The sequence below is a fragment of the Mauremys reevesii genome, linkage group 4 (assembly GCF_016161935.1).
Source record: "Mauremys reevesii isolate NIE-2019 linkage group 4, ASM1616193v1, whole genome shotgun sequence".
In the NCBI taxonomy this organism is placed as follows: Eukaryota; Metazoa; Chordata; order Testudines; family Geoemydidae; genus Mauremys; species Mauremys reevesii.
Genome location: NC_052626.1, coordinates 61,228,018 through 61,254,790, shown reverse-complemented (window position 1 = coordinate 61,254,790; position 26,773 = coordinate 61,228,018). Strand labels below are relative to the sequence as shown.

General features: G+C 44.0%; 1 protein-coding gene across 3 annotated transcripts in view; it reads left to right on the top strand.

The window, feature by feature from the left end:
• The window catches only part of RPAP1 (RNA polymerase II associated protein 1), a 53,909-nt gene that overhangs the window by 867 nt on the left and 26,269 nt on the right, over positions 1-26,773 (top strand). For 2 of the 3 annotated variants that reach the window (XM_039537961.1, XM_039537963.1), the window contains exons 2-10: positions 7,545-7,789; positions 8,943-9,091; positions 9,315-9,407; positions 10,822-11,008; positions 13,451-13,627; positions 17,429-17,626; positions 23,103-23,218; positions 23,714-23,812; positions 24,249-24,350. In XM_039537961.1, coding sequence (XP_039393895.1) covers positions 7,600-7,789; positions 8,943-9,091; positions 9,315-9,407; positions 10,822-11,008; positions 13,451-13,627; positions 17,429-17,626; positions 23,103-23,218; positions 23,714-23,812; positions 24,249-24,350 — 1,311 coding nt within the window. In that variant the 5' untranslated portion in view covers positions 7,545-7,599. Of the gene's footprint in view, positions 1-6,943; positions 7,046-7,544; positions 7,790-8,942; positions 9,092-9,314; positions 9,408-10,821; positions 11,009-13,450; positions 13,628-17,428; positions 17,627-23,102; positions 23,219-23,713; positions 23,813-24,248; positions 24,351-26,773 lie in introns of all 3 variants that reach the window. The other variant, XM_039537962.1, reaches the window with a different exon arrangement.

The following is a 26,773-nucleotide window of genomic DNA, read 5'->3' as shown; positions in this document are numbered from 1 at the left end:
TAAGGAGCTGTTTAATTGTGGTGTAGATGTTTGGACTCACGCTGGAGCCCAACCTATAGGACCCTGCCAGGGCTGCGGGTCCCAGAGTTTGGACTTGAGCCCAGAGCACAGTTGAACAGCTCCTTGGGCTGAGCCTGAGTCAGCGGGCGTGGGCATGCAGTGGGTGTCTAATTACAGCGTAGGCAACCTATGGCATGGGTGTTGAAGGCGGCATGCAAGCTGATTTTCAGTGGCACTCACACTGCCCGGGTCCTGGCCACTGATACGGGGGGGCTCTGCATTTTAATTTAATTTTAAATGAAGCTTCTTAAGCATTTAAAAAACCTTATTTATTTTACATACAACAATAGTTTAGTTATATATTATAGACTTATAGAAAGAGACCTTCTAAAAATGTTAAAATGTATTACTGGCGTGCAAAATCTTATATCAGAGTGAATAAATGATGGTTCGGCACACCACTTCTGAAAGGTTGCCAACCACTTGTGTAGACATACCCAGCTACTATCTTGGACACCTAAAACGGACATGTAGTCACAGATGTGAGAAATAAAGCTTGCTAGGACATATCAGTTTTGCCCTGGCTTATGAATGTATGTTGGAATGTTGTGTATGTTTAGATTTACAACAAATAGTTGGAAAATGGGCACTTATCCTAAATTTTTGGTGCCACAGACAATGTTTTGAAAGCACAACAAAACATTAACCACCCTCTTCCTCCAACCAGCAGCAACCTCCAGCACATACAGTAGCAATAAATTTCACCATATGGTGAATATCATTATATAATCATAACTAACCTGTCTGTGAGTTATTTTGACAAATTATTTTTCAGACCAAGAGCCATTTACTTCTACAGGTTCTAACCTAAGCCTATTTTTATAATCTGTCTCAAAATCTTCACATAGAATGACTTGTTTACCAAAACCCCATCAACGTTGCGTACTCTGAAAAAACTGCTGAGTACTTTAGTTTATTCTACTGTAATCTATTAACAGCAGATCTCTTCCTTTATTTGAACATTTGGCCCTCTGCAGTAACTTTTGAGGCTTCCGTTACCCCAAAGACCCAATCGATAGTGTAGGGGCACTAATTTTTCCTAAGGCATTCACTGTTACCTGGTCCAAATGCAGGTATTAAATATTCTGTGACAATATAAACCTCATTTTTTCTCCTCCAGGTGGCCCATTCAGCAGGCCCTCTTCCAGAGTTAGACTGGTTATAGCCCAGGATATTTGGCTACCTGTACTGTTGATTACAGGCTACAATTACCACCCCCCTCTCCATATCTGTCATGGGTTTTTTTTTTTGGAGTCAGTTGCCACAGTCTGTAGGATGAAAAAAGCCTTTCATGAGGGGCAATACGACACAGCACACATTGGTTTAGTATCTGTTGGGTTTCTGGGAAACTGCTAAATGCTAAAGGATCCGCCCCGCCCCAGCCTAAGGGGAGGATCCACAGGGCCTCAGAAACCCACTAATTTCGGGGGACAACTAATAAAAGAACAGGGACAGGAGTGCGGTCAAAGGGTCATAAGAAGGGAGCCTGACGGGGACACCGAGCAGAGAACCCCGGACAGCGCCCACTGCTCCTCGAAGGCGTCAAGGGAGCCAGTGGACGCCGCCCAGAGGAACTCCACCCGGATATGTGAACGGACTAAGGACCAGAAACAAGCCCCACAGTCACAGGAGTCTCCATTGGCCAACCACCTCTCCCTGGTCCCGTAGATGGCCATTTTGATAGATAAATAGCTCAGTTAGTCTTTCATTGACTTTGATTTAGAGCACTAATGCTGTGACCTTCCTTGATCTCTGCACTGCCATGAGGGAGGCCTGCCTGAGTGCAGTTCTCTGCCTCGCTCCCTTCACTCCCCCACTTCAAGCCCAGCAGGACAGGGCTGGAGGTGTTGTGGAGAGAGTGTGCTCAGCCTCTGGCTGGAGGAAGCACTTTATGTTGCCCTGTAGTGATCCTTTGTCTGATTTAGGAGCTGTGATTGAGGGGTGGGTCTCTTCTGGTCCACTTTGGTGACTAAGATGGTAATCTCCATTGAAAGGAGTTAACAATGTCATATTGGGGATGGGGAAAATAAGGGACCTTGGGGTTCAGAGACTCCTCACAATCAGAGAGGAATTTTCCTACACTCCGGTACGTATGGGGTGCCCTTCCTCATTTATTAGCTACATCTAAATCAGAGCTGCTGTCTTACCACTTACAGGCCGCTTATAGTTTTCCTTCTGTTCATGCTCCCACAGTATAAGTACAGTTCATCTGGCACCTAATCAGAAATCACTATGGTAGTGGCTCACATCAAATCAGCAAATATTTTCAGGCAGATGTCTTAAACTGAGTCAGTACCTATCACCAAAGTGGGAGGTGAATTTAGGAGTTGCTGGAAGAAATTTTCTAAGTATGGGATGCTCCAGTAATGAAGTTGTATGCTACACAAAAACCTCTCAAATCAACAACTTCCAATTGTTTTGTATCCAGTGAGAGGAGGGACAGAGGGACCCGCTCACTTAACAGACTTTAATGCTGATTCTGGGAAGCTTTGCAACTCTTAGGCCTGGTCTACACTGGGGGTGGGGGGGTCGATCTAAGGTATGCAACTTCAACTACGTGAATAGCATAGCTGAAGTCGAAGTATCTTAGCTCGAATTACTTACCCGTCCTCATGGCGCGGGATCGACGTCCGCGGCTCCCCCGTTGACTCCGCTACCGCCACTCGCTCCGGTGGAGTTCCGGAGTCGACGGGAGCGCGTTCGGGGTTCGATATATCGCGTCTAGATGAGACGCGATATATCGAACTCCGAGAAATTGATAGCTACCCGCCGATCCGGCGGGTAGTGAAGACGTACCCTTAGAAACATATCCATTTACCATTATAATGGTAAATATTGCCTCATCATTGGGGCCCTACCAAATTCACAATCCATTTTGATCAGTTTCATGGCCAGAGGATTCTAAAATTGATCAGTTTCAGATGTTTACATCTGAAATTTCAGGGTGTTGTAAGTGGGGGGGTCCCTTTTCTGGCAGTGGGGATTCGCAGCTAGGAGCCCCCGCAGCTGGGGTGCTTCCAGCAGCAGGGGGAAATCACAAGTCTCCTCCAGCTGCAGGAACCTCTGGGTCTGCTGCCCAGCCTCACAGCTTCCTGCAGCTGGGGGAGGCACATAGAGGTGGGTCTGGTCTCCCCCTGAGAATGGTTGTGGAGGAGAAGGACAAGTCCTATTCTCCCACAGCCTGGTGGGGACTTGCAGCTAGGAGCCCCACAGCTGGGGTGCTCCCAGCAGCAAGGGAGAGATCAGATTTCACTGGGAAGGTCTTATTTCATCGTCAGGGACACCTTTTTCAGGGCTGTGAAATTGGTAGGGACGTACTCATCATCTACAGCAAAGATACATGGATCTACTTTTGGTTTCAAATATGGCTCCTACTAGCCTTACTCTCCACTCTCATGCTTGGCGATCCTAACAGAAGAGACCTGGTTGGCTGACTTCAACACCTGTAACAAAACATCGTTAAACTAGGGAAATACAACCTAGATGGAGCTACTATAAGGTGGGTGCATAAGTGGTTGGAAAATCGTTCCAGAGAGTAGTTATCAGTGGTTCACAGTCATGTTGGAAGGACATAACGAGTGGGGTCCCGCAGGGATCAGTCCTGGGTCTGGTTCTGTTCAATATCTCCGTCAATGATTTAGATAATAGCATAGAGAGTACACTTATAAAGTTTGCAGACGATACCAAGCTGGGAGGGGTTGCAAGTGCTTTGGAGGATAGGATTAAAATTCAAAATGATCTGGACAAACTGGAGAAATGGTCTGAAGTAAATAGGATGAAATTCAGTAAGAACAAATGCAGATTACTCCATTTAGGAAGGAACAATCAGTTGCACACATGCAAAATGGGAAATGACTGCCTAGGAAGGAGTACTGTGGAAAGGGATCTGGGGGCCATAGTGGATCACAACCTAAATATGAGTCAATGGTGTAATGCTGTTGCAAAAAAAAGCAAACGTCATTCTGGGATGTATTAGCAGAAGTATTGTAAGGAAGACACAAGAAGTAATTCTTCTGCTCTACTCCACGCTGATTAGGCCTCAGCTGTAGTGTTGTGTCCAGTTCTGGGCACCACATTTCAGGAAAGATGTGGACAAATTGGAGAAAGTCCAGAGAAGATCAACAAAAATGATTAAAGGTCTAGAAAACATGATCTATGAGGGAAGATTGAAACAATTGGGTTTGTTTAATCTGCAGAAGAGAAGACAGAGGGGACATGATAACAGTTTTCAAGTACATAAAAGGTTGTTACAAGGAGGGAGATTGTTCTTCTTAACCTCTGAGGGTAGGACAAGAAGCAATGGGCTTAAATTGCATCAAGGGCAGTTTAGGTTGGACATTAGCAAAAACTTCCTGATTGTCAGAGTGGTTAAGCACTGGAATAAACTGCCTAGGGAGGTTGTGGAATCTCCATCATTGGGGATTTTTAAGAGCAGGTTGGACAAACACCTGTCAGGGATGGTCTAGATAATACTTCATCCTGCCTTGAGTGCAGAGGACTGCACTAGATGACCTCTCAAGGTCCTTTCCAGTTCTGTGAATCTCCTACACCTGTTCCCATCCCTCCTGTCATATCTAGTCTAAAGCACTGGTCTCCAGGATGTTTATAGATCATTACTTTCTATCAACAGCGCTGGTAGGTGTTTTACCAACAATAATTATAATAAAAAAATGTATATATGGACATTCCTAAGAGTGGCAGATAACTGTGTATTAAGGTTCTTGTAGTGCAGATGGAGGCCTGAGTTGCAAGGCAATTGGGACCAGTCTTTAAGTCCCTGCTGCACTGGGTTCAGAGCTCCACTAGCAGCAATATGGTTATTGCTGGCAATGTTCTAGCTTGCTTTTTCTGCCAGCTGTGAGAAGGGCTTCCTTACTCTCTGACAGCTGTGCAAACCAAACTGTGCTGCAGTCCTCCTGTAGGTAGTCAGGTGAATGGTCTAGATCAGGGGTCGGCAACCTTTCAGAAGCGGTATGCCCAGTCTTCATTTATTCACTGTAATTTAAGGTTTCGTGTGCCAGTAATACATGTTAACGTTTTAGAAGACCTCATTCTATAAGTCTGTAATATATAACTAAACTATTGGTGTATGTAAAGTAAATACGTTTCTTAAAACAGGACCCAGGCAGTGTGAGTGCCACAAAATCAGCTCACGTGCCGCCTTCGGCACGCATGCCATAGGTTGCCTACCCCTGGTCTAGATACAATAAAAGTTTTGGGAAAAAATAATCCCGTGCACGCTACTCCTGCTCACCTGCTAGCATCAAATGTATTTAAACCATTTCTGGCTCATCCACACCAAACTGGGCAAACTGGTTACAACATGTCAGCGTCTTGACTCAGTTACAACATGGATGGAATAGGGAATGTGGGTATTCAAGGCTTAAGCCTGGTTCCAGAACAAGATTAAATTCTCATCCACACGATATCTGTGATGTTATATTGTTACTCAGCTCTCTAAGGAGCGGTAGTTACACCCATGCTGAGGGGAGTGGCTTTGGCTTGTTCCAGAAACCCCTCTCTCTTTCTGAATGTCTTCTGTGGCTGGCTTTCACCCCACAGTGTCTGATGTTTTTTCTCTGGACTGTTCTAAAGTGACTATGTGACCCCATTATTTTCAGATGGTGAAAGTAATGCACAGAATAGCCAGGTAGGCATGTGTAAATCTGAGTGCTGAAGGCAGGGCAAGGATGGAGGAATTGGTGAGGGATTTATTTGAGGGGCATCTGCAACACATTTTGATTCTAACCAGTTTGTTTCTGATACTCTAGCACCATTATAATTTGGGCTTTGATGGTCTTTGAAGTCCATTATGGTAGAGCATGAAGTCCTGGATTTCTGATGTCATGTGGTGCTGCTTATGCATATCATAGGGAGAACCAATCAATCAAAATGAGATTATTGCAGCCCTTGCTGTGGCAGAGAGCTCCATAAATAAACTACAAGCATGTGTGCTTGTGTCATGAAGTGAAGAAGTGTCTAAATAAGTCACAGGTGTTGTAGTGCCGTTGGAAGGAAGCCATACTGTAAGGCAGCATTCTGCCTTCTCCCTTTAAAGGCAATCCAGCACCAATACATGCTGTTTTGTGATATAAAATCATGCTCTCTTGTGTTTACAAAGAACATAGCACAATGTTACCTCCCTATTGCCTAATATCGGGCAGCCTCATTCCAGGGCCCCCAAAAACCTGCCAGCAGCCACTCATGGGACCTTTGTTGGCAGTCTCAGAGGAGAAATCAAGGAATTTCCTTCTTGCTTCTAGAGATGGTTCTGTTGGCAGGGTAGCACAGGGAAGTTCACCCTGCTGTTGCCTATGCTGTAGGCCATTGTGTTCAAACTTGGGTGTCTAAAATTTGGCACCAAAATCCTCCTTTAGGCATCAAAGAGGTCTGACAGTCAGAGGTGCTGAGCACTCACAAGTACCATTGAAGTTAATGGGATCTGAGGGTCCTCAGCACCTCTGAAAATCTACTTTATTAGGCACCTAAAGATAGCCACTTGAATCTAAACATTTTTGCCTAACTTCTTGTCTTTTTTTTTTTCAAAATAGAGAGGTTTTAGCCCCCCTCCCCCACATAATGGCTGCATTTATATGGGTCTTTGGATAAAGAACAGTGAGAGAATGGGATGGATCCATCCCTAGTCTAATGCCATTGAAGTCAATGGTGTTCTACCAGGGTGAACTGTGTCCCCTATTCCAGCTATTTCCTTCTAATAGATTCAATACAGGTGATCCAAATATAGATTATTTAGATTGTAAATATAGAGTTGAGTTATTTCCTATAGCATCCTTCTCCCCAAACATTAAATCCCAGGCTGAAGGCCAGTGACAGAGGGAGGGCAACATTAAGAGGGATAATCAAGGGAGAAATCATTCTTTAGGTGAGATGGAGAGTGAAAGAGGCAGGAAGATATAGGAAAGTTGTTCCAGTTTGCAGGAGCTGCAGAGGCGATGGCTCTTGCACCAAAGGTGGACAGAGAATGGTAAGATTCTGAGAGGAGGTCAATGCTAGATGGGTGGAGAGAGGTGATTGATTCCCAAGAGGGGATTTTAAGTTTGTTTGCACCTTCTGAGTGACCTTGCACTAATTTTGATGCTGGAAAGTAGGATAAATCCAACTACATCACCTCAGGTTAAACGCTAACAGCCTTACACAATTAAAGGCTGTATGCAAAGTTTGTTTTTAAATATCTTGGAAAAGAGCAATGCCTGTTGGCTGGCTGTGTTTGTTGGACTGATGGTGTTTTGCTCCCAAATGTCTGGCAGAGCAGATATCTGCTTGTCTGGTGGTGCATTGACTGGCAGTGAAGACAAGGTCACAGTTCATTTTCGCCATTAATGGGAAGAATGGTGGTTGGGGTGAATTCAAGAGGGTGGGGTACTGCAGTAAGAGTGTAGGAGAGCTGCGTGTGTCAGAAGGAAACGGGGGGGGGTTCCTCCCCAGAATCCAAGTCTCTAATTTGTTTCCTTTATGTGCACCAGGTACCCTAGGAGTGACACACAGCTCTAGGGCAGGCAGCAAGAGTGAGGAAGCAGGATGTTGTCAAGGCCAAAGCCTGGAGAGTCTGAAGCAGATCTGCTGCGATTTCAGAATCAGTTCCTGGCAGCAAGGGCTTCCCCGGCAGTGAAGGTTGTGAAGAAAGCAGACAAGAGGCGAGGAGCTGGTGGCAGTGGAGATGAGGAGAGACCCCCACTGCAGGACAGCAGGGATGTGGTGTTACTAGACGGTAACTTTCTTTGGGGTGTCGTTACTTTATGTTAATATGGACATCTTCCCCCTTTATCTTTGGGTAATCACCCCCACCTCAGCACTTGTATGCTTTATGCTTTCTACCTCCTTGCCCTCAACATCCATCTGCTTTTCCCCTGCATTTGTATCCTGCTTGTGGTATTCTTCATCCTTACGCCTATATCTAGGATAAAGTGCTCCTCTTACGATCTGTGCTTTTGCTTGCACCTGTCCTCCAACAGCGTCCATCAGAGTTATCCCTGCAATACATGTCTGCCTCAAGTGCAATCCTGGCATCGTACATCCATTATCCCTGCAATATTCCATTTGCTTGGACTCATATTTGTAGTAGCTACCTCAGCTGTCTCATGTACATAGCACCAGCTGTTTTACCCTGCATTTAGACTCTCTCCTCAGCGCCTCTGTTAAATTCTCCACACAGTCCTGCCGGCATCCAGCTGTTTTAGTGTGCTATATATTCCTTCCTCTAACATCCATCAGCCTGCCACTGCACTGATAACAATAAGCAGTTCTATAGTACCTTTGATCATCGAAGTTCCAGGTGCTTTTATAACATCAATGATTTAAACCTCTCAGCCACTGGTGAGGTAGGGAAATATTGTTCCCACTTTTAGAGATGGAGAGACTGAGGCATTGACTTGTTCAAGGTCCCACAGGGAGTCACTGGCAGAGTTGGGACTAGAAGCTTGGTCTCCGGACTCCTCAGCCTGTGCTCTAACTGCAGAACAGTGCTTCCTCTTTGTTTCAGTATGTTGTCTTAGCATTTGTGTGTATTGCCTTTGTACCTCTAGCTTTCCCTTGTGACCTGCAATTTTGAACTCAGTGCTCTTCCCTGTGCACACAGTTCTTTAAAGCCTTTTCCCAGCAGTGATGCCTGTAAATAAATCAGCAATAAAATCTTTGAATACCTAAGTTCAAACCCTCTGCTTCTCAGAGAAGTTAAGAATTCTCAACTTGCTGCTTCATCATGTTCAGTTCTTGCCAAGGTAATAGGCACCTTAAAATACCAGAGCAAGATTTCCTAGTACATATCTAGTCCCTAGAAGATATGAGTAACTCCCGCGCATCATAAATAGCCTCATGGAATGTGCATTGGGGTTCTTTTGTTGTTGTTGTTTTTGCCTCTTCAGACTTTCCTGATGTGCTCCCGGCCCTAACTCCAGCACCCCCAAAGAAGTCCAAGTTCAAAAATGCCTGTGTCCGCTTTGATGATGAGGATCCAGAGGAGCGATTGGAGTGTCATGATCGACACATCACAGCAGTCTTCAGCAAAATCATTGTGCGTTATGTGATTGTGTGTTGTAATAGTGTGTCAGGTTGCTGTGAATAGAGCACTAGGGAGGGAGTGTTATCAGATGGGAGGAAGCCCTTGCTGTCCTAGAGTGTGGTGAATCCAGTAGCTGTGGCACTGCAGTATCCTGGAGCACCTTGAGAAGAACAAACAGTTTGTGCGTGCACATGCAAGAAGTAGTTTTAGTTCCTTCTGTTTTTCTTGTCTGCAGGAACGAGACACAAGCATGGCAGCTGTGACCATGCCAGTGCCCACTGGAGACCCGTTTCCCAGAGCGTTTCACCGGTCTGAAATAAAAAATGAGGTCAGAAATGCAGCTTCACCCGAGTCTTCCCTCACTTTCTTCTTTAACCACCAGAATTTCCCACTGTAGAGCAGAATGCCTGCCAACAGTATTGGTGCTTCTCTGTGCTATAAGCAGGCAGCTCAGCATGCTGGAGATCAGGAGCTAACTCCCATATCTACTGAATTTCCTCCTCATCACAAGAAAGAGCTGTCCTGCCAAATCAGAGTCAGGGGTTGCCTTGTATCCTACAACTAAATGAGACTGAATTCCCCTAATCTAGAAAGAGAGAGGTCCCTTCAGAGCTGTTTGCTGAGGAAGCGTGGGAGAATCCAGGTCTCACCATGTACATGGCCTGTTCTGTTCTGTTTTGTTTTTTAACCAGCGAAAACACCATATTCTATTAATAAAGTATAAAAGACTTTAATGATTGGATTTATACCAGTTCCCCAGGGGGTGGTACTTCTTCACAAACCCTCTTGTCAGGTCATTTGCATTTGTATCTGTTGCAGCTTTCTGGGTTTTGATTTAGTTTGGCCTGAAATCTGCTAGAGAAGCTAGAATCAGGAGCAGTAGCTTCTGTCAACCTAGTTTTGCAGTAACAGGAGGCGCAGGCTAAGAAAACAAAACTGAGCGAGAGTGGGATCCAGTTTCTGGGGCGATGACACATGATGGATGTGCTGGTGCATCTGAAGAGATGGCGTTTTAGAGGGAAGACTATTAAAAAGGAATAGCTTCTATTAAACCATCAAGTTTTTTACTATAAATATGTAAGCATATGGAAGCAACTTCTTAGAGTTTTATTTTAATGGACTCTCATTTTTTAGAAACTCTTCTCCCGTCACTGGGCAAGAGAAGTGCAGGAGTCCTGTTTCCTTAGTGTGCATCGATTGCCTTCCTTAGCACAAGCAGCGCATTAATTTAGCCAGGATTATTTTAGCATCACTCGCCCACTTATTACTGTGTAAATCTTCTCACCCCACTGCAGTCCAATAATCTTGTAAGAAGCCTGTTCCAGGCATGTGGTGAGTACAGTACAACCTCCACTTATCCTCAGAAATGCAAAGCATTCAGATAAGCAGGGTTTCAGATTAACTGGACATCGTGAGCTGTTGTGCTCATTGATATTGAGGTGTATCTGCTTTCTGATTTTCCAGAGTTCACCTATAATTAAACCCAGTTAACTCTAATCAGCAAACAACCAGGGCAATTATTTTTCTCCTTCTGTTCTACCTTCAAACAATACAGTAAAAAACTGTCATGCATGTGCAGGAGAGAGAGCAGACACTGATATTTATTTCCCTCATAAATGTCCTGTTCTAAACCCCCTGTTTTGGAAACATGTTTGTAGAGTGTATACCCGGTTGTCTGTGATATGAGGGTGAGGGCATCTGGAGACGAGGTAGTGTTGATCTGGGAATTTATCTTCCTACAGGTGAAGGTGGAATCTGGAAGAAAAAGTATCTTTGCACAGAAGATAGCTGCTAAGAGAGCAGCTGAAGAGGCTGTGACAGCTCCACCTGCTGTTGAGACTAGGCATACACACAGAAAATTAGCAGTTCCAGGTGCCATCTGTTCCCCTGGATCAGCAGAGGAGGAGCCACTCCACAGCACTAAGGATAGTGAGTCATGAAGCCTCTGTCTGTCTCAACTGTCATACTGAAATGGCCGCCAGTAATATAGATCGGGTTGTTCTTCTGTGTGTCTAATGTTAAATGGCTGGTGACTCTCAGATGGTCAGCTGTAGTGGTGGGAAGCCTAGAGTTTCTTCCGATAGGCCATTCTGCCCATACTTAGCTCCTCTCCATCTGCCTCCTCCCCCTCCCCCCACTCCCAAATGCTCAATACACAAGGCTTTTAGCCGCTGTGGAGACAGTACAAAACATGATTGGTACTGTTACAGAGATATTACTTAAAACTGTTTGAAGAGCAGTCCAATGCCTGCAGGATTTCCAGTTTACAGTATTAGAGATGCTTTGGTATTGTATGGAGCAGATAGAATGTGCTGTCCTCCCAGACAAAAATAATTGAATCCTTGAGGCCATGTCCTTGTGGGATGGACCAGTTGAAGGATCTAATTCACTATCTGATAAAATGAGAATTTTATACCACTGTTAGGCTCATTCCATTTAACTCTTTCTTTAAGAAGGGAGATAGATTGGCAGATAGCTGGGGTTTGCTCAGGGCATGATCCATCTGCATACTTAGAGCTCTGACAATATATATATATTTTTAATTTTGGCAGGCTCTAGTGCAGAGCGTGTGTGTGTGAATGCGCATGTGCACAAAATGTGCCTCAAAAAGCAAATTCCTTCTCCCAGCTCTTTGGTGCGCATGGGCATTTTTTTCCACTGCTAAGGGATCCCATGGACTGATGCAGAGTGGGACAGAGCCATGAACTTGTCGTCTTTCTTTCTGTGCCTGCCTTGTGATTTGTGCCGCAAGAGATAGTATGAGATAGCATTTCCTGGCCCTCAAACAGGAATGGAAGAGGATAGAAGCAGCAAAGAATCCTGTGGCACCTTATAGACTAACAGATGTTTTGCAGCATGAGCTTTCATGGGTGAATACCCACTTCTTTGGATGCAAGAGGATAGAAGGTTCTTGTAGCATTTCTTTCTATCTGCACAAGGGCCAGATACAATATCTGACATTCAAAAAACAGTAAACAGAAAAGTGTATCCATTTGGCTCATCCCAGAAGTCTGCAAACAGTGTCAAATCAATAGCTTTTCCTCTCTAAGTAACTTTAACCTAAGATAGCACCAAAACAGAAGAATGAAGTCAGTAGCGCTTTGGTGTGAAAATGTTCCTTGTCTATGACAAAATGCCCTATTTTGGGGATCAGTTTGTCTATTTCCAGTTTGTAGTAGTGGCTCAGACCCAGTTGAAAACAGTATTTCATGTTTTTAATGGTATTTTATGTTTATCACAAGCTAAATATGAGTCAATAGTGTAACACTGTTGCCAAAAAAAAAAGTGAACATTATTCTGGGATGTATTAGCAACTGTGGGGTAAGCAAGACATGAGAAGTAATTCTGCTCTACTCCAGTTGAGGCCTAATCAGCGTGGAGTATTATGTCCAGTTCTGGGTGCCACCTTTCAGGAAAGATTTGGACAAATTGGCGAAAGTCCAGAGAAGAGCTACAAAAGTGATTAAAGGTCTAGAAAACATGACCAACTGAAAAAATTGGGTTTGTTTAGTCTGGAGAAGAGAAGACTGAGAGGGGACAAAATAGTTTTCAAGCACATAAAAGGTTGTTACAAGGAGGAGGGAGAAAAATTGTTCTTAATCTCTGAGGATAGGACAAGAAGCAATGGGCTTAAATTGAAGCAAGGGCAGTTTAGGTTGGACATTAGGAAAAACTTCCTAACTGTCAGGGTGGTTATGCACTGGAATAAATTGCCTAGGGAGGTTATAGAATCTCCATCATTGGGGATTTTTAAGAGCAGGTTGGACAAACACCTGTCAGGGATGGTCTAGATAATACTTCATCCTGCCTTGAATGCAGGGGACTGGACTAGATGACCTCTCGAGGTCCATTCCAGTTCTATGCTTCTATAATTCTATAATCAAGGAGAAGAAAATCAGTAGATTAGCAGTCCCCAACCTTTTAAGGCAAATGTGTCTGTTTAGCAGACTTTCACCTGTTAATTTATGTGCTGTTTGTTTATGTGCACTCTAACCTACAGTGTGGTTTGGGTAGTGCTCCATCTTTTACAATCATGAGAACAGTGTGAGTGTTGGAGATTGCAAAAATGGATAGGCTGGGGGCAGTGGTGGTGTACCAGGGCTTAGCAGAGAACTAACATTAAACCTGGAGCAGGAACCTAAACGTCAGGTAACAGTGGCTGGAAAAGCTGTAATATGTTATATTCACTGTTACCTTGGATAATAATCCATTGTTAAGTACTGTTTTTATCTGAAACAACTGGAGAGTAGTTGATTTCTGTGCAGTGACATGTTTTTGATTTTTTTGATTTTTTTTTTTTTCAGATTTGGATGAATTAATAATGCTACAGACATTTGACTCACTAATGACTTCTGTTGCTGGATTTTCTAGGCAAACCTGATGATGATGTGAGCATTCTGCGACCTCGTATCATAACTGGAGAGGGTCTTGGAAGCTTGGAGAGTGAGCAGGAAGCTCTGGCTATCCATGAGGAGAACCTACAGAAGTTGCACTCCATGACCCAGGAGGAGATCCTACAGGAGCAGAGGAGGCTGCTGGTTCAGCTGGGTATGAACACCAGTATCCTGCACATGAACACCTTGCTGCCTATTCCAGGCTGGAGGAGGGTGAAGGAGATATAGAGTGTACTGGATAGGCCACAAAGGGATGGAGTAAAGCAGTTGCAGCCAGAATCTTGGGGGCACCCTTAATTCAGAGAGCTGCACTGACCAAACCTCTGAGATGAAATTAGTCTTTATTTCTATCGCTTTTAACAAGACTGTGTAAAAGGAAACCTTTCTTTCTGCACTGTGGAACTCGCCCCCACAGAGTATTAGTGAGGCAGAAGACTTAATACGTTTCAAAAAGCATTTATTTATTTATTTATTTATTTTTGGAATAAAAATACCTGTAGTATCTATGTTTACGCCAAGCAGGATAAAATTACCAGGACTTTCAGTCTTCTGGTTTCAGGGAATGAAACCGGTCAGATCTGTGGGTTGAATTTTATGCCCCCAAAATATAGTGAATTGTCCATGAAGAATGGCTCGCATGGAGGCAAATCCGAAGCCCAGGCTCCAGCCTCAGTTTGTGGCCCGATGCTGGTCAGACACAAAGAAGTGGAAGAAAAGAATCCTCCCCTTCACTGCAGAGGGACACTGTGAGGGCTAGTGCAGCCCAGTAGCTAGGTTAGCATCTGTGTCCTTGGTGTGGAGGAGATCATAAAGCTTCATGCCCAGCTGCACTGTACCCTGTATAGCCCCTTCAGATTGTAGGGATCTTTGCAGCAAGACTATATTGATTCTATCACCGGAGAGACTATGCTGAGGCAGAGCATGATTTTGACCACTGTGTCTTCGTAATCAGCGTCTTCGAATAATATTTATACATATCACTCTAGAATGATTAAGAAAACCCTTTTTCCTTTCTGTGCAGTGAAGTACAGGAAAGCACAACTCTACTTGCGTTAATAGAAATAATGGGTGTTATAAGATGGTCGGACCCGACACACAGTGTTTGATCCAGAGGGATCCCTCACTAAGGGAGGTTTAGATTGAATTGTGGGGTGTGTGAGAGAGAGAGAGAGACATGGACAGGCTATGGCAGACAGGGGCAAAGGGTAGCTTGTTGTGTCCCGATTTCTTCCGTTCCTTTCTATAAACTGATTTCAAAACATGGAGTACATTTACCAGAGTGAAATTTCCACAAGCCAATGTTAATCTAACAGTATAACTCTCTGCAGGGTTAGAGAATTTCCTAATACCTTGTGCCTCCTCTCCCTGAGTAGTAATCAGTGTGATTGTTGTTGTTCTCTAATAACATTTCACTTCTGTTACCGTCTGTTGGAGGATCTCTCTGCACTTGATAAACACTTAATGAACTGAATCTCACCATGCCCCCATGAGGGATGTAATTATCATTGTCACCACTTGACAGATGTGGAATCTCTCACATAGAGAGGTTATGTGCCTGGCACAAGATTATATGACGTCAGTGGCAGGGCTAGAGGTAAAACACAGGTCAGAGTCAGGTGATCTGAGTTTTAGTCTGAAGAATATTCTCTCCCCTCCAAACACCTTCCCCTTCCAAGCACCCTTTCCCCCCAAACCATGAAGAGAGCTGCCAGTGTTTATATGTGGTATATCTTGACACTAGTAAGGGCTAGAGGTAAAACACAGGTCAGAGTCAGGTGATCTGAGTTTTAGTCTGAAGAATATTCTCTCCCCTCCAAACACCTTCCCCTTCCAAGCACCCTTTCCCCCCAAACCATGAAGAGAGCTGCCAGTGTTTATATGTGGTATATCTTGACACTAGTAAGGTTTTTTGATACTGTCTTGCATGATCTTCTCATAAACAAACTAGGGAAATACAACCTAGATCAGGGGTTCTCAAACTGGGGGTTGGGACCCCTCAGAGGGTCGCGAGGTCATTACTTGGGGGGGTCATGAGCTGTCAGCCTCCACCCCAAGCCCCACTTGCCTCCAGCATTTATAATGGTGTTAAATGTATTAAAAAGGGTGTTTAATTTATTAGGGGGGGTCGCACTCAGAGGCTTACGATTTAAAAGGGGTCGCCAGTAAAAAAGTTTGAGACCCACTGACCTAGATGGAGTTACTATAAGGTGGTTGAATAACTGTTTGGAAACCCATTCCCAGAGAGTAGTTATTAATAGTTCACAGTCAAGCTGGAAGGGCATATCGAGAGGGGTCCCGCAGGGATCAGTCCTGGGTCCGGTTCTGTTCAATATCTTCATCAATGATTTAGATAATGGCTTGGAGAGTACACTTATAAAGTTTGCGGATAATGTAGGGTGACCAGACAGCAAATGTGAAAAATCGGGATGGGGGTGGGGGGTAATAGGAGCCTATATAAGAAAAAGACCCCAAAATCGGGACTGTCCCTATAAAATCGGGACATCTGGTCATCCTAGGATGATACCAAGCTGGGAGGGGCTGCAAGTGCTTTGGACGATAGGATTAAAATTCGAAATGGTCTGAAGTAAATAGGATGAAATGCAATAAGGACAAAGGGAAAGTGTTCCTTCCGAAGTGGAGTAATCAGTTGCACACATACAAAATGGAAAATGACTGCCTAGGAAGGGGTACTGCAGAAAGGGATTTGGGGGTCATAGTGGATCACAAGGTAAATATGTGTCAACAGTGTAACACTGTTGCCAAAAAAAAAAAAAAGGCAAACATTATTCTGGGTTGTATTAGCAGGGGTGTTGTAAGCAAGACACGAGAAGTAATTCCGCTCTACTCTGCATTGATTAGGCCTCAATTGGAGTGTTGTGTCCCATTCTGGGTGCCAGGTTTCAGGAAAGATGTGAACAAATTGGAGAAAGTCCAGAGAAGAGCAACAAAAATGATTAAAGGTCTAGAAAACATGATCTGTTAGGGAAGATTGAAAAAATTGGGTTTGTTTAGTCTGGATAAGAGAAGACTGAGAGGGGACATAACAGTTTCCAAGCACATAAAAGGTTGTTACAAGGAGGAGGGAGAAAAATTGTTCTCCTTAACCTCTGAGGGTAGGACAAGAAGCAATGGGCTTAAATTGCAGCAGGGCGGTCTAGGGTGGACATTAGGAAAAAATTCTCAACTGGAGAATAAAGCACTGGAATAAATTGTCTAGGAAGGTTGTGGAATCTCCATTCATTGGAGATTTTTAAGAGCAGGTTAGACAAACACCTGTCAGGGCTGGTCTAGACAATACTTAGTCTTGCCATGAGTACAGGGGACTGGACTAGATGACCTCTTGAGGTCCCTTTTGTTCCTATGATTCTCTGGATGTGAAGTCCATGGCTGATACTAGGGATGGTGATCCAGTTCAGATAAAGAGAACTCTTCTCAACTTATACCCAGAACTTGAACTTAAACTTTGTTGTGGTTCAATAAAACATGAATAATTCTTCTTACTATGTTCTGTGCTTCCTATTCATGTGGAATTCAGGTTGATGTCAATGAGAAATCCATATATAGGGAGAGCAGAATGTCAGAACTGAGATTACCAGGTGGATCTGAGAGCAAAGTTTTCTCCGTAATTAATAGTGTGACTTGTATGTGCCTTTTTTGTAATACAGGGGGCAAATTACTTTGTTTATATTTGCAAACTGGGAGAATTAATAGAATTTTGGGTCTTTTCCCTGCCTTGAAAGACATTTATCAGATCAGTTCTTCCTGTCATTTTGACAACCAGTTGTCCCCATCTTACATGATCAAGAGGTCCTGAAGCAGTAAGTGCCTTACAGAGGATCACCAAGAGCATTTGGGACTGGAGTGAAAAAGACTAAAACATAAATAGTAGGAGTTAGACCAAGAAGCGTTTTGATGACTCAATTTTGCTGTTCTATTTGTCTGTGATTACTTTCAGATCCCAGCTTAGTTGCTTTCTTAAAGTCACGACATGGTGTTGACGAAGGCCAGGAGAGACAAGCGAAGCCTGGACATCCAGAACCTCGGACTGAATCTCAGCATGGTGCAGAGGAGACTGTGAAGGATTTCTCTGTAGGGGCGTCAGGCATGGAGGAGTCTGTGCGGCCTGAAAAAGATACAAGAATGGAAATCTCAGGTAACAAAACTTGTACTTGGTGGCATGCTAGACCTAATTATGTGGCAAGATTGTCTGTTTTTCTGAATCATTCCAGTGCTGAATTCTGCAGCAATTCGTTAAATACCCAAATTAGCCTTTGCTCAGAAGTTTTTGAAGAAATCAAATTTTGGGTCCAAGTGGAACAACACCACTTATTTTAATTTGAGCTCCATGCATTGCAAGGGTGCTTTTTTTTAATACAATGTGGCCGGTAAATGGGGAGAACCCATTAATCTCTGTAACTCATTCAAAGATGCATTGAGAGGAAATGCATTTTATAGGGTGAGCCTCCTTGATCTTCTGAGCAGGGAAAGGAAAGGTCAGAGTGTGGCAAAAAGAAACAGAGGCAGCTGCTGCTGGAATACCTTTCTTTAAATGGCACCGCTACTTCATGAAGAGCTGCTTTCTCTGGGGATGACTGATTCCCTTTGCTGCTGATTCATTTGTAGCATGGCCCAAGGATGTCAGCAACCACTGTTGAAGCGCAGTGAATCCGCACAACTACAGGGTGGGTATTTACAGCCTTTGGGGCTCGGCTTCTGCCTTCAAGAGTTCAGCTCTTGTGGAAGGTGCAGGCCCTACTTATAAGACAAGATGTCAGTGGGAATTCTGCTGTAAATAGTCTTGGTCAGGTTGGGTGACCTAGCTGGTCTTTTCTTACCTTACTTCTCATGATCTTACTGTATGGCTTGGAGCTGAGAACCAACTGAGTGGATTTCCAGCAGATGCCTGCCTGGTGCTCACGCAGGGGTGGTAGTTGTCGGGGTGCTCCACCATTCTTTGGGTGACAGAATGGTACAAAGCAGCAAGGGAGCAATGGTGCTGTAGAATTGTCATTTACAGAGTGAAGCTTTCAAAGAGAATCCTACTAACTTCTCTGTGGTGTTTCCTGTGTTTTGCTTTGCCAGGGCTGGTCTTTGAAGTTCAGACAGAGAGGAGGCAAACTGTGTATGGGAGAGGGTGTGGAAATGGCAGTTTCCTGTCAATGAATATCTTGGTTCCTGGGTCAGCAACAATCCCCTCAGCCCCTTGAGTTCCCACTCAGGTGTCTCCTACCCTGGCTCAGGAGATGTTTTGCTGTCAAGTAATCAAGTATTGTTTCTGGTTCCCCTCTGAGCAGTGTTTCAGGGGCACTCTATAGTGTTCCCTTGGGTCATATTCTCCCCAACCCCCTACTAGCAAACATCTCTTTCCCCCAACTCTGTCCTCAAGGTCTTCTACTTTTTCTCCTGTCCATGGAGATGAGGGGCACCAGTCAAGGTTCAGTTTTTCTTCCTCTTTCAGAATGGGTGGGGGAGGGGGAGGGTGTCTCCTTTTCTCATCAAACCCCATAGAAGGGAAACGGGAACTGGGGGCAGGAGTAAGTCTCCACCCTTTCTGCTCTCCCAAAAGGAGGCTAATTTCTATCCACTGTGCATTAAAAGGGGCTGTGGCCTTCCAGGCTGGGAGGAAGGTGAGATATTGGGAGCTACGGTGCTGCCAGTGCAGAATAAGTGCCCACTGAATCTGGCCTCAGTCTAGCCAGAGTCCTATTCTCGGCAGAGCCACAGTGCAGATCAGATGCATGGCTACTGGATTTGCTGAGATCACCAATCTGTGTGTCCTCTGCATACTTTAATTCCTATTCCTATTCTCCTTTTTTTAAAAGTTAAATGAATTGATGGGTCTCAGCTGAGCTGCTAGTGGTCCTCACCAAAGTACCAATGCAACTGGTGGTAATTGTCCCCTTATTTCCAGTCTCAGCAGAGAGGCCAAGGAGAGAATGGACAGGGAGACAGAAACACCCTCCGACTGTAGGTCCTTGTTGGGGCACTATGGGAGGGCACTGTGGGGAAGCCAGCACTGCTACTGCACCTGCTGCTGTCCCTGTCCTCTTGACAACAAGAAGACCTCTGTCTCCAGGAGTCTTACATCAGCACTGTATTCTCTTTGAGAACAGGACTACTTCTGCCTTAAATTTCTGTTCCCAGTCCTGCTTTCCTCCCTTTTGTTTGTGCCTTTTCCTTTTCTCCATCTTGTTGCCCATTTCTTTCCCAACACTGTGCCTTTGTTTAGATTGCTCCCTCGCTGGTGTACCTCTCCCCAATTTCACATTGTTCCTTTGCTGTCTCCATCTCCCGATCCTCTCTTCTGATGTTTTCTCTGGGTCACAGTGCAGCGTGCAGGCGGCTTAATGAGATCTTTGAATTGCTCTTGGATTTCAGCAGTGTGTTTTGGGAAGATAACGACGGTGTTTACCATTTCTTTGGTGAGAGAGAAGCTTGTGTGTGTGGAGGTGAAGGAAAGCTGTTTTAGCATCTATTGAAGAAAACGCCTCGCCCAACAATCCTTCTGCTGTTTCTCCACAACAGTTTTCTCCCTCTCTGCTTCTTTATCTCCATCAGCCTTAATATAAAGGTTATTTTTAGCTCTTCAGTTCCAGAACAATGGAGTGCACAAGCTGCACCTTAATAAGTGACACTCGCTTGCCCCACTCCATACCAGGCACCAGCACAAATTAGTTGCTTAGGAGAAGTGGTCTTTAAAGGGTGGGCAGGGTTGTACAGGAGCTCTTGGGAAAAGTATGTTGGTTGGGGAGGGTGCTTTGCTCCCCATAGAAGCCAGTGTTGGAATGGGGAAAAGGGAATTTTCTATGGGAAACTTCATATTTCAAGGAGGAGAGGAGCAGGAGAGCAATTTTACAGAAAGAAGCAATTCTAAAAATCAGAGAGGCATTTCCAACTGCATGAGGTTATGCACGCAATGCACTGTGCCTAGTAGGAGATGTAATATTAATTTTCCATTAGCACTTAACATTGGGAAGCTGCCACTGCAGATGTCAAGGAGTATATTCATCATGAGTAAACTCGCAGAAATGGTAGCCCTGAATCCCACAGGACAAAAAACAGCCTGGTTCAACAGCACTAGGGGAGGCATTCATTCAATAGTGGAAACTTCCTTCTTAATGAGAATAAAAGGCTTCGATTTCTGGTAAACGAGGTTCCAAGTCCTTTGCCCAAAGGCTGTACTCTCATCAGAGGAAAAAAGTGCCTACAGGCTCTAGGAAGGAGAGTGGAGAGAAGGAGAGTTGGGTTTGTAACCCTTAAAGCAATGGAAGCCCTGCAAAATTCAGTACATATGTTGCATTTGGGCTACCAGCTTGTGTTTCTGTAAAGGGATTTCTCAGTAATTGAACAATCTGCTGATGCCTTGGAATATGTATCTGTCTTTTCCTGTTGACAAGATTGTAATGCAAGGGCCATCAGTAATATTAATAATCCTGTTCATGGCATGATTAAATTAGCCCTTTCCATTTAGTGATTAATGGAGAGAGGGAAAACAACTTGTTGAATTAGAAATGTCAATAGATTTCAGTTTTCTGATGATTTTACTTCCTCTTGTTTCACACCCACCACCCACAAACATGCCACCTTCTTTCATTTCATATGCTTTTTTTCTTTAATTAAAATGTGTACTGGGCCTTTGGCTGAAGTTCTGTGGAACAGTTTTCTGGTTGGGGTAGATAACTCTGCACTTGGTTCCTTGCCTTATTCAATACTACACTAATCATGAGTCTGTGGCTGTGTCTCAGAAATTATGGAGGCCCTTTCTGAAGATTAAGGGGCTAACAGGAGACATGAGCCAGGAAAAGGTTAGGCTTCAGGCCGGGCCAGTTATCTGTGGGGAAAGGACTGATCAGGAAAAAGGATTTATGTGTATCTGTTGTTCTTCGCAAGGGTGCTTCAGTGCTCAGGATTACAGCAGTAATTTAAATGTCTCCATGTCCTGCTCTTGTTTTGTTCAATCAGAAACAAGGCTGCTACTCTTCAATGCCCTCTGGTCACAACAACCAGTCCTGGTCCAGGCAACCTTGAGCTAATGTTTGTGCGGTTTCCTGGGTGGAATCTGGAGATGGAAAAGCCTGGTAGCTCATCCATCCTCAAGCCAGTATGGGACAGATTTCTACTGTACCTTTGCTAGTGTTTAGTTGGCTCCAGTTACATGTCCCAAGCACCCCTTCCCTTTGGAGAGCAACTTGCAGCTTAATTCATCTCTCTGACAAAAAGTTTTCCATGATGTTGAGCCTAAATTTCCCCTCTCTGTTTCTTCTAGTTTAAAGCTCTGTTTATTATGCTAAATAATTGATCTTCCTCCGTGGTGTTTACATCTTTCAAATACTTGTCAGCTGTTGTCGTGCTTCTCCACTGAGTCATGGCTCAGCCAAGCTCTCTCTCTAGATGTATTTAGCTTTGTGAAGGGTGTTCGCTTGCCTCAGGATCACCTCTTCGTGGCCAGATGTGTAGCATACCAGTGGTTTCCCCACATGGTGCCCTCTGCTGATGATTGCTCCGGTGGCCTCTCTTCTTGTAACTCAGTCCTCTGGCCAGGTCATGATTTCATCCACCCCTTCCGGGGTAACAAAGTCTGACCTAGAATAGTTCAGTGCCTTCACCAGAAGGTCTTTTGGCCCCAGCTCTAGGCTCCTGCCACTTTCCCAGGGGCTGGGTGGGGAAACCAGGCCCTCCCACTACACTGGATTCCAGCCCAGGGACCCTGTAACCAGCAACCAAGGTCTGTGCACTCCCACACACAAGAGATGCCTCCCCAGCTGCTTACCAGCCTTCTCTAGCCAGGCTAGGATCCCAGGGTTTATCCCCACCCTACCCTGACTCTCTCCCTGCAGCCCCCTTCTGCTACAGATTTCTGCTCTTTATTCTAGCCAGCCTGCTCTTGCCCAGCTGGGCCTCATGATCAGTTAAGTTTGGCTCCCCCTCCAGGAGCAGCCAAGTAACAGAACTGGCTTCTCAGGCTCACACTGACCCGCTCAGGGCCTGTGGGATTTGCACGCCATCACAAGTTTGTAATCTGTTCTCAGAAGTCAATCGCTTCAGCTTCTCACTAGGTAGCCAGAACTGAATACAACATTGCAGGTGTGGGTGCATCAGATCTGTGTAGTGAGGGACTGTTACCTCTCTGTCCTGTGATGTGATGTCTCTAGGCAGCTCAATATTGCACCGACCTTTTTGTTACCATAATTTACTGCAGGCTAATAATTTACTGTCCGTTCTTATCTGTTTCTTTCAGCATTACTGCTTCCTAGCTTTCTACCTCTTTGTTTCAGATTATTTCCCCCAAGATGATGTTAGCTTGCAGTTCTCAAACTTGAATCTAATTTTTTTTCTGTCCATGTTTCTAATCTTTGTTTGTATCCTGTCTGGTGTTCAGCTCCTCCCAAATTAGCATCGTTTGTGAATTTCATTGCAGTGCTGTTTACTTCCTCTTCTAGAGCTTATGAAAGATTAAAACAGCAGTAAATCTTTGATGGTTATGCACTAGCTATGAGTCAATTTGAAGATTTTTTTTTTGTTACTTTACATGAAAACTGCACATGAAATACTCTTAAAGCCAAATATTTGGCTCTCTCTCTATGCCCAGGAAAGATAATGCCTCTGATGCTTTCTCTCCCTCCTCAAAGAAGTTGACCTTCCCATCAAGCCCCAGAAGGAATGGATCCACATGAACAATGTGGAGTTTGAGAAGCTAGAGTGGATAAAGGATCTGCCCCACCCCCGGCAGAGGAGAACCAAAAAGGTTTGAAAAGTAGAAACTGATTTTCTCCCTTTTCGTTTGTTGGTGGGACATGTGGTTTATGCTGGTGAAGTCTTTAGAGACTGATGTTGCTGGAAAATGAGACCTCTCTTCTTCAAACTATAAATGATGCTAACAATGGCATCTCTCCAGATCTGTCCCTGTCCTCTGAGTGTGATGAGAATCCAGTTACCATGTTCATCCAGTCCTAGCATTTTCCATAATACTATGCAGGGTAGATCTGGAATTAGAGGGGACCAGGGATTGAGATGGGAATTTAGTGTCTAGTGGCTGAGAGATCTGGGAATTTGAAGTTTGGAAACTGGAATATGTGGGGAAATAGCTCTGGAAGTTAAGAAACCAGGGCAATGGAGATAAGTTCTAGAGAACCTGGGACTTCGTGAGCTAAGAGCTTGAAACTGTATTGAGGAAGTAAGATATAAAAGCTGGATGGAGTGGAGTGGAAGGCAGTAAAATAACTTTTTTTTTTTTAAATAGGGAATGCAAGCACGATTCAGTTTGAAAGGAGAATTGATTCCTCCCGAAGCAGATTTACCTACTCATCTTGGTCTACACCACCATGGAGAAGAAGCAGAAGTAAGGGAGATACCAGAATAAAGTGGAAATGGAAAGAGAGTACACCTTATTCTGATTTTCATGTTTAATTCTCAGATTCTTTGTGTCTGGATATCCTAGTGATGTGTACCTTAGGAATGCGTTGATGATTTTGAGTTGAAATAGGACCCAGGAGAGAAATCAGAACATACTGAGCCGCTATTTTCCTCCCGCCCCCACAATCCCATTTTAAAATGTATCTACTTGCAAAAGAATACCCCCACACCCTGTCAAGGTGAAGCCTCCCTTTAGCCAGTCTCTCAATGAAGTAGAATCTCTTCAGTCATTTGCATAAAGCAGCACCCATAACTCTTTTGCAATGCAGTTTATCCCTCGTGCCATGTAGTATTTTGTAACTACTCTAAGGATCCTGTTTTATCTTTTTTTTTTTTTTTCTTTCCCCTCCCCCTCTGTGTAGAGGGCTGGTTACTCCCTCCAAGAGCTCTTCCACTTGTGCCGCAGTCAGATCATTCAGCAGAGGACATTGGCACTACAGGTGCTAGGCCATGTTGTCCAGAAGGTGAGTGACCTTTGTATGAAGTTCTTCCTCCTAGTTTACACTGCTGGCAATGTCAGAGTCCAGATTCTCTAATGTGATGCGTTCGCTTTGCACTGCTCAGGCAGCACAAAGTGGATGGATTCCAGCCAGAAGTCACCAGCAGAAAATTCCCCAACCCCTCACAGGTGAGAAGCTGGCAGAGCCAACTCCTGTATCACCTGTCCCTGCTGCCGTGGCAAAGGGGCAGGGTGTGTGCATGGACATGTCAGGGGTAGGCCTGTGTGAATCCAAGTGGAATTGTGCTATGGGAGAACTGAGCCCCCGCTATCTCAAAAGTGCTGTTCAGCAGTGTCACAGAGCTTGCATATTTGGTCGTTCCATGGTTTCATCTGACGAGGGCTGTCAAGCGTTTAAAAAAATTAATTGCGATTAATCGCGTGATTAAACACTAGAATACCATTTATTTAAATATTTTTGGATGTTTTCTACATTTTCAAATATAATGATTTCAGTTCCAACACAGAATACAAAGTGTACAGTGCTCACTTTATATTTATTTTTGATTACAAGTATTTGCACTGTAAAAAAACAGAAATAGTATTTTTCAGTTCACCTAATACAAGTACGGTAGTGCAATCTCTTTAGCATGAAAGATGAACTTAGAAATGTAGAATTAAATACAAAAAACCCTGCATTCATAAATAAAACAGTGTAAAATTTTAGAGCCTGCAAGTACACTCAGTCCTACTTCTTGTTAAGCCAATCGCTCAGACAAACAAGTTTGTTTACATTTGCAGGAAATAATACTGCCCGATTCTTGTTTACAGTGTCACCTGACAGTGAGAACAGGCATTCTCATGGCGCTGTTGTAGCCGGAATCGCAAGATACTTATGTGCCAGATGCACCAAAGATTCATATGTCCCTTCATGCTTCAACCACCATTCCAGGGGACATGCGTCCATGCTGATGATGGGTTCTGCTTGATAACCATCCAAAGCAGTGCGGACCAATGCATGCTCATTTTCAGTATCTGAGTCAGATGCCACCAGCACAAGGTTGATTTTCTTTTTTGGTGGTTCGGGTTCTGTAGTTTCTGCATTGGAGTGTTGCTCTTTTAAGACTTCTGAAAGCATGCTTCACACCTCATCCCTCTCAGATTTTGGAAGGCACTTCAGATTCTTAAACCTTGTGTCAAGTGCTGTAGCTATCTTTAGAAATCTCACATTGGTACCTTCTTTGCGTTTTGTGAAATCTGCAGTTGAAAGTATTTTTAAAATGAACAACAGGTGCTGGGTCATCATCAGAGACTGCTATCGCATGAAATATATGGCAGAATGTGGGTAAAACAGAGCAGGAGACATACAATTCTCCCCCAACGAGTTCAGTCACAAATTTAATTAGCACATTTTTTTAACGAGCATCATCAGCATGGAAGCATGTCCTCTGGAATGGTGGCTGAAGCATGAAGGGAGCATATGAACGTTTAGCATATCTGGCACGTAAATACCTTGCAGTGCTGGCTACAAAAGTTCCATGCAAATACCTGTTCTCATTTTCTGGTGACATTGTGAATAAGAAGAGGGCAGCATTATGTCCGGTAAATGCAAACAGACTTGTTTGTCTTAGTGATTTTGGACTTTGTTTTGGTTTTGAGTGCAGTTATGTAACAAAAAAAATCTACATTTGTCTCTTTCAGGACAAAGATTGTGCTACAATACTTGTCTGAGGTGAATTGAAAAATACTATTTCTTTTGTTTATCACTTTTAAAGTTAAAATATTTGTAATAAAAAATAATACACACTTTGATTCCAATTACAACACAGAATATAACATATATGAAAATGTAGAAAAACATCCAAAATATTTAATAAATTTCAATTGGTATTCTATTGTTTAACAGTGCAAATAAAACTGCGATTAATCACAATTTTTTTTTTGAGTTAATCACATGAGTTAACTGCGATTAATCGGCAGCCTTACATCTGACATAAGCTATTTTATTGCACTTTCTCTTCCATTGGCTGAGCTAGATCTGTGACGTGCTTGTTCTTATAGCAGGTGAGAATAAACCATCCTACTCCTAAAGCAATGCACCAGCACCGGTGGCAGAATGAATTGTCTGCCTCAGTGGAAAGCAGCACAACTTCCTACCTGGCTCACAGAGAATGTACTGCAGGGGATGTCAGCAATGAGTGATGCAGAGATGCCTTAATGTGAAGAACTTTGTGGGATGGGGTGAGGAGCAGGAGTTTGGTCCAGAAATAAAAAGTATGATCTCTGAGGTGAGGGAAGGGGAGCCATTCACATACAGAAAGCAAAAGAATAGAAACCAAAGGATTGAGTCTTCCTACTCCTGCTGTACTTGCTTTTCACTCTCCCTGCCCCACACATTGATAGGGTTAGTGCAGAGGGACTAGACCACAGTGGGAGAGCATTAGTTCA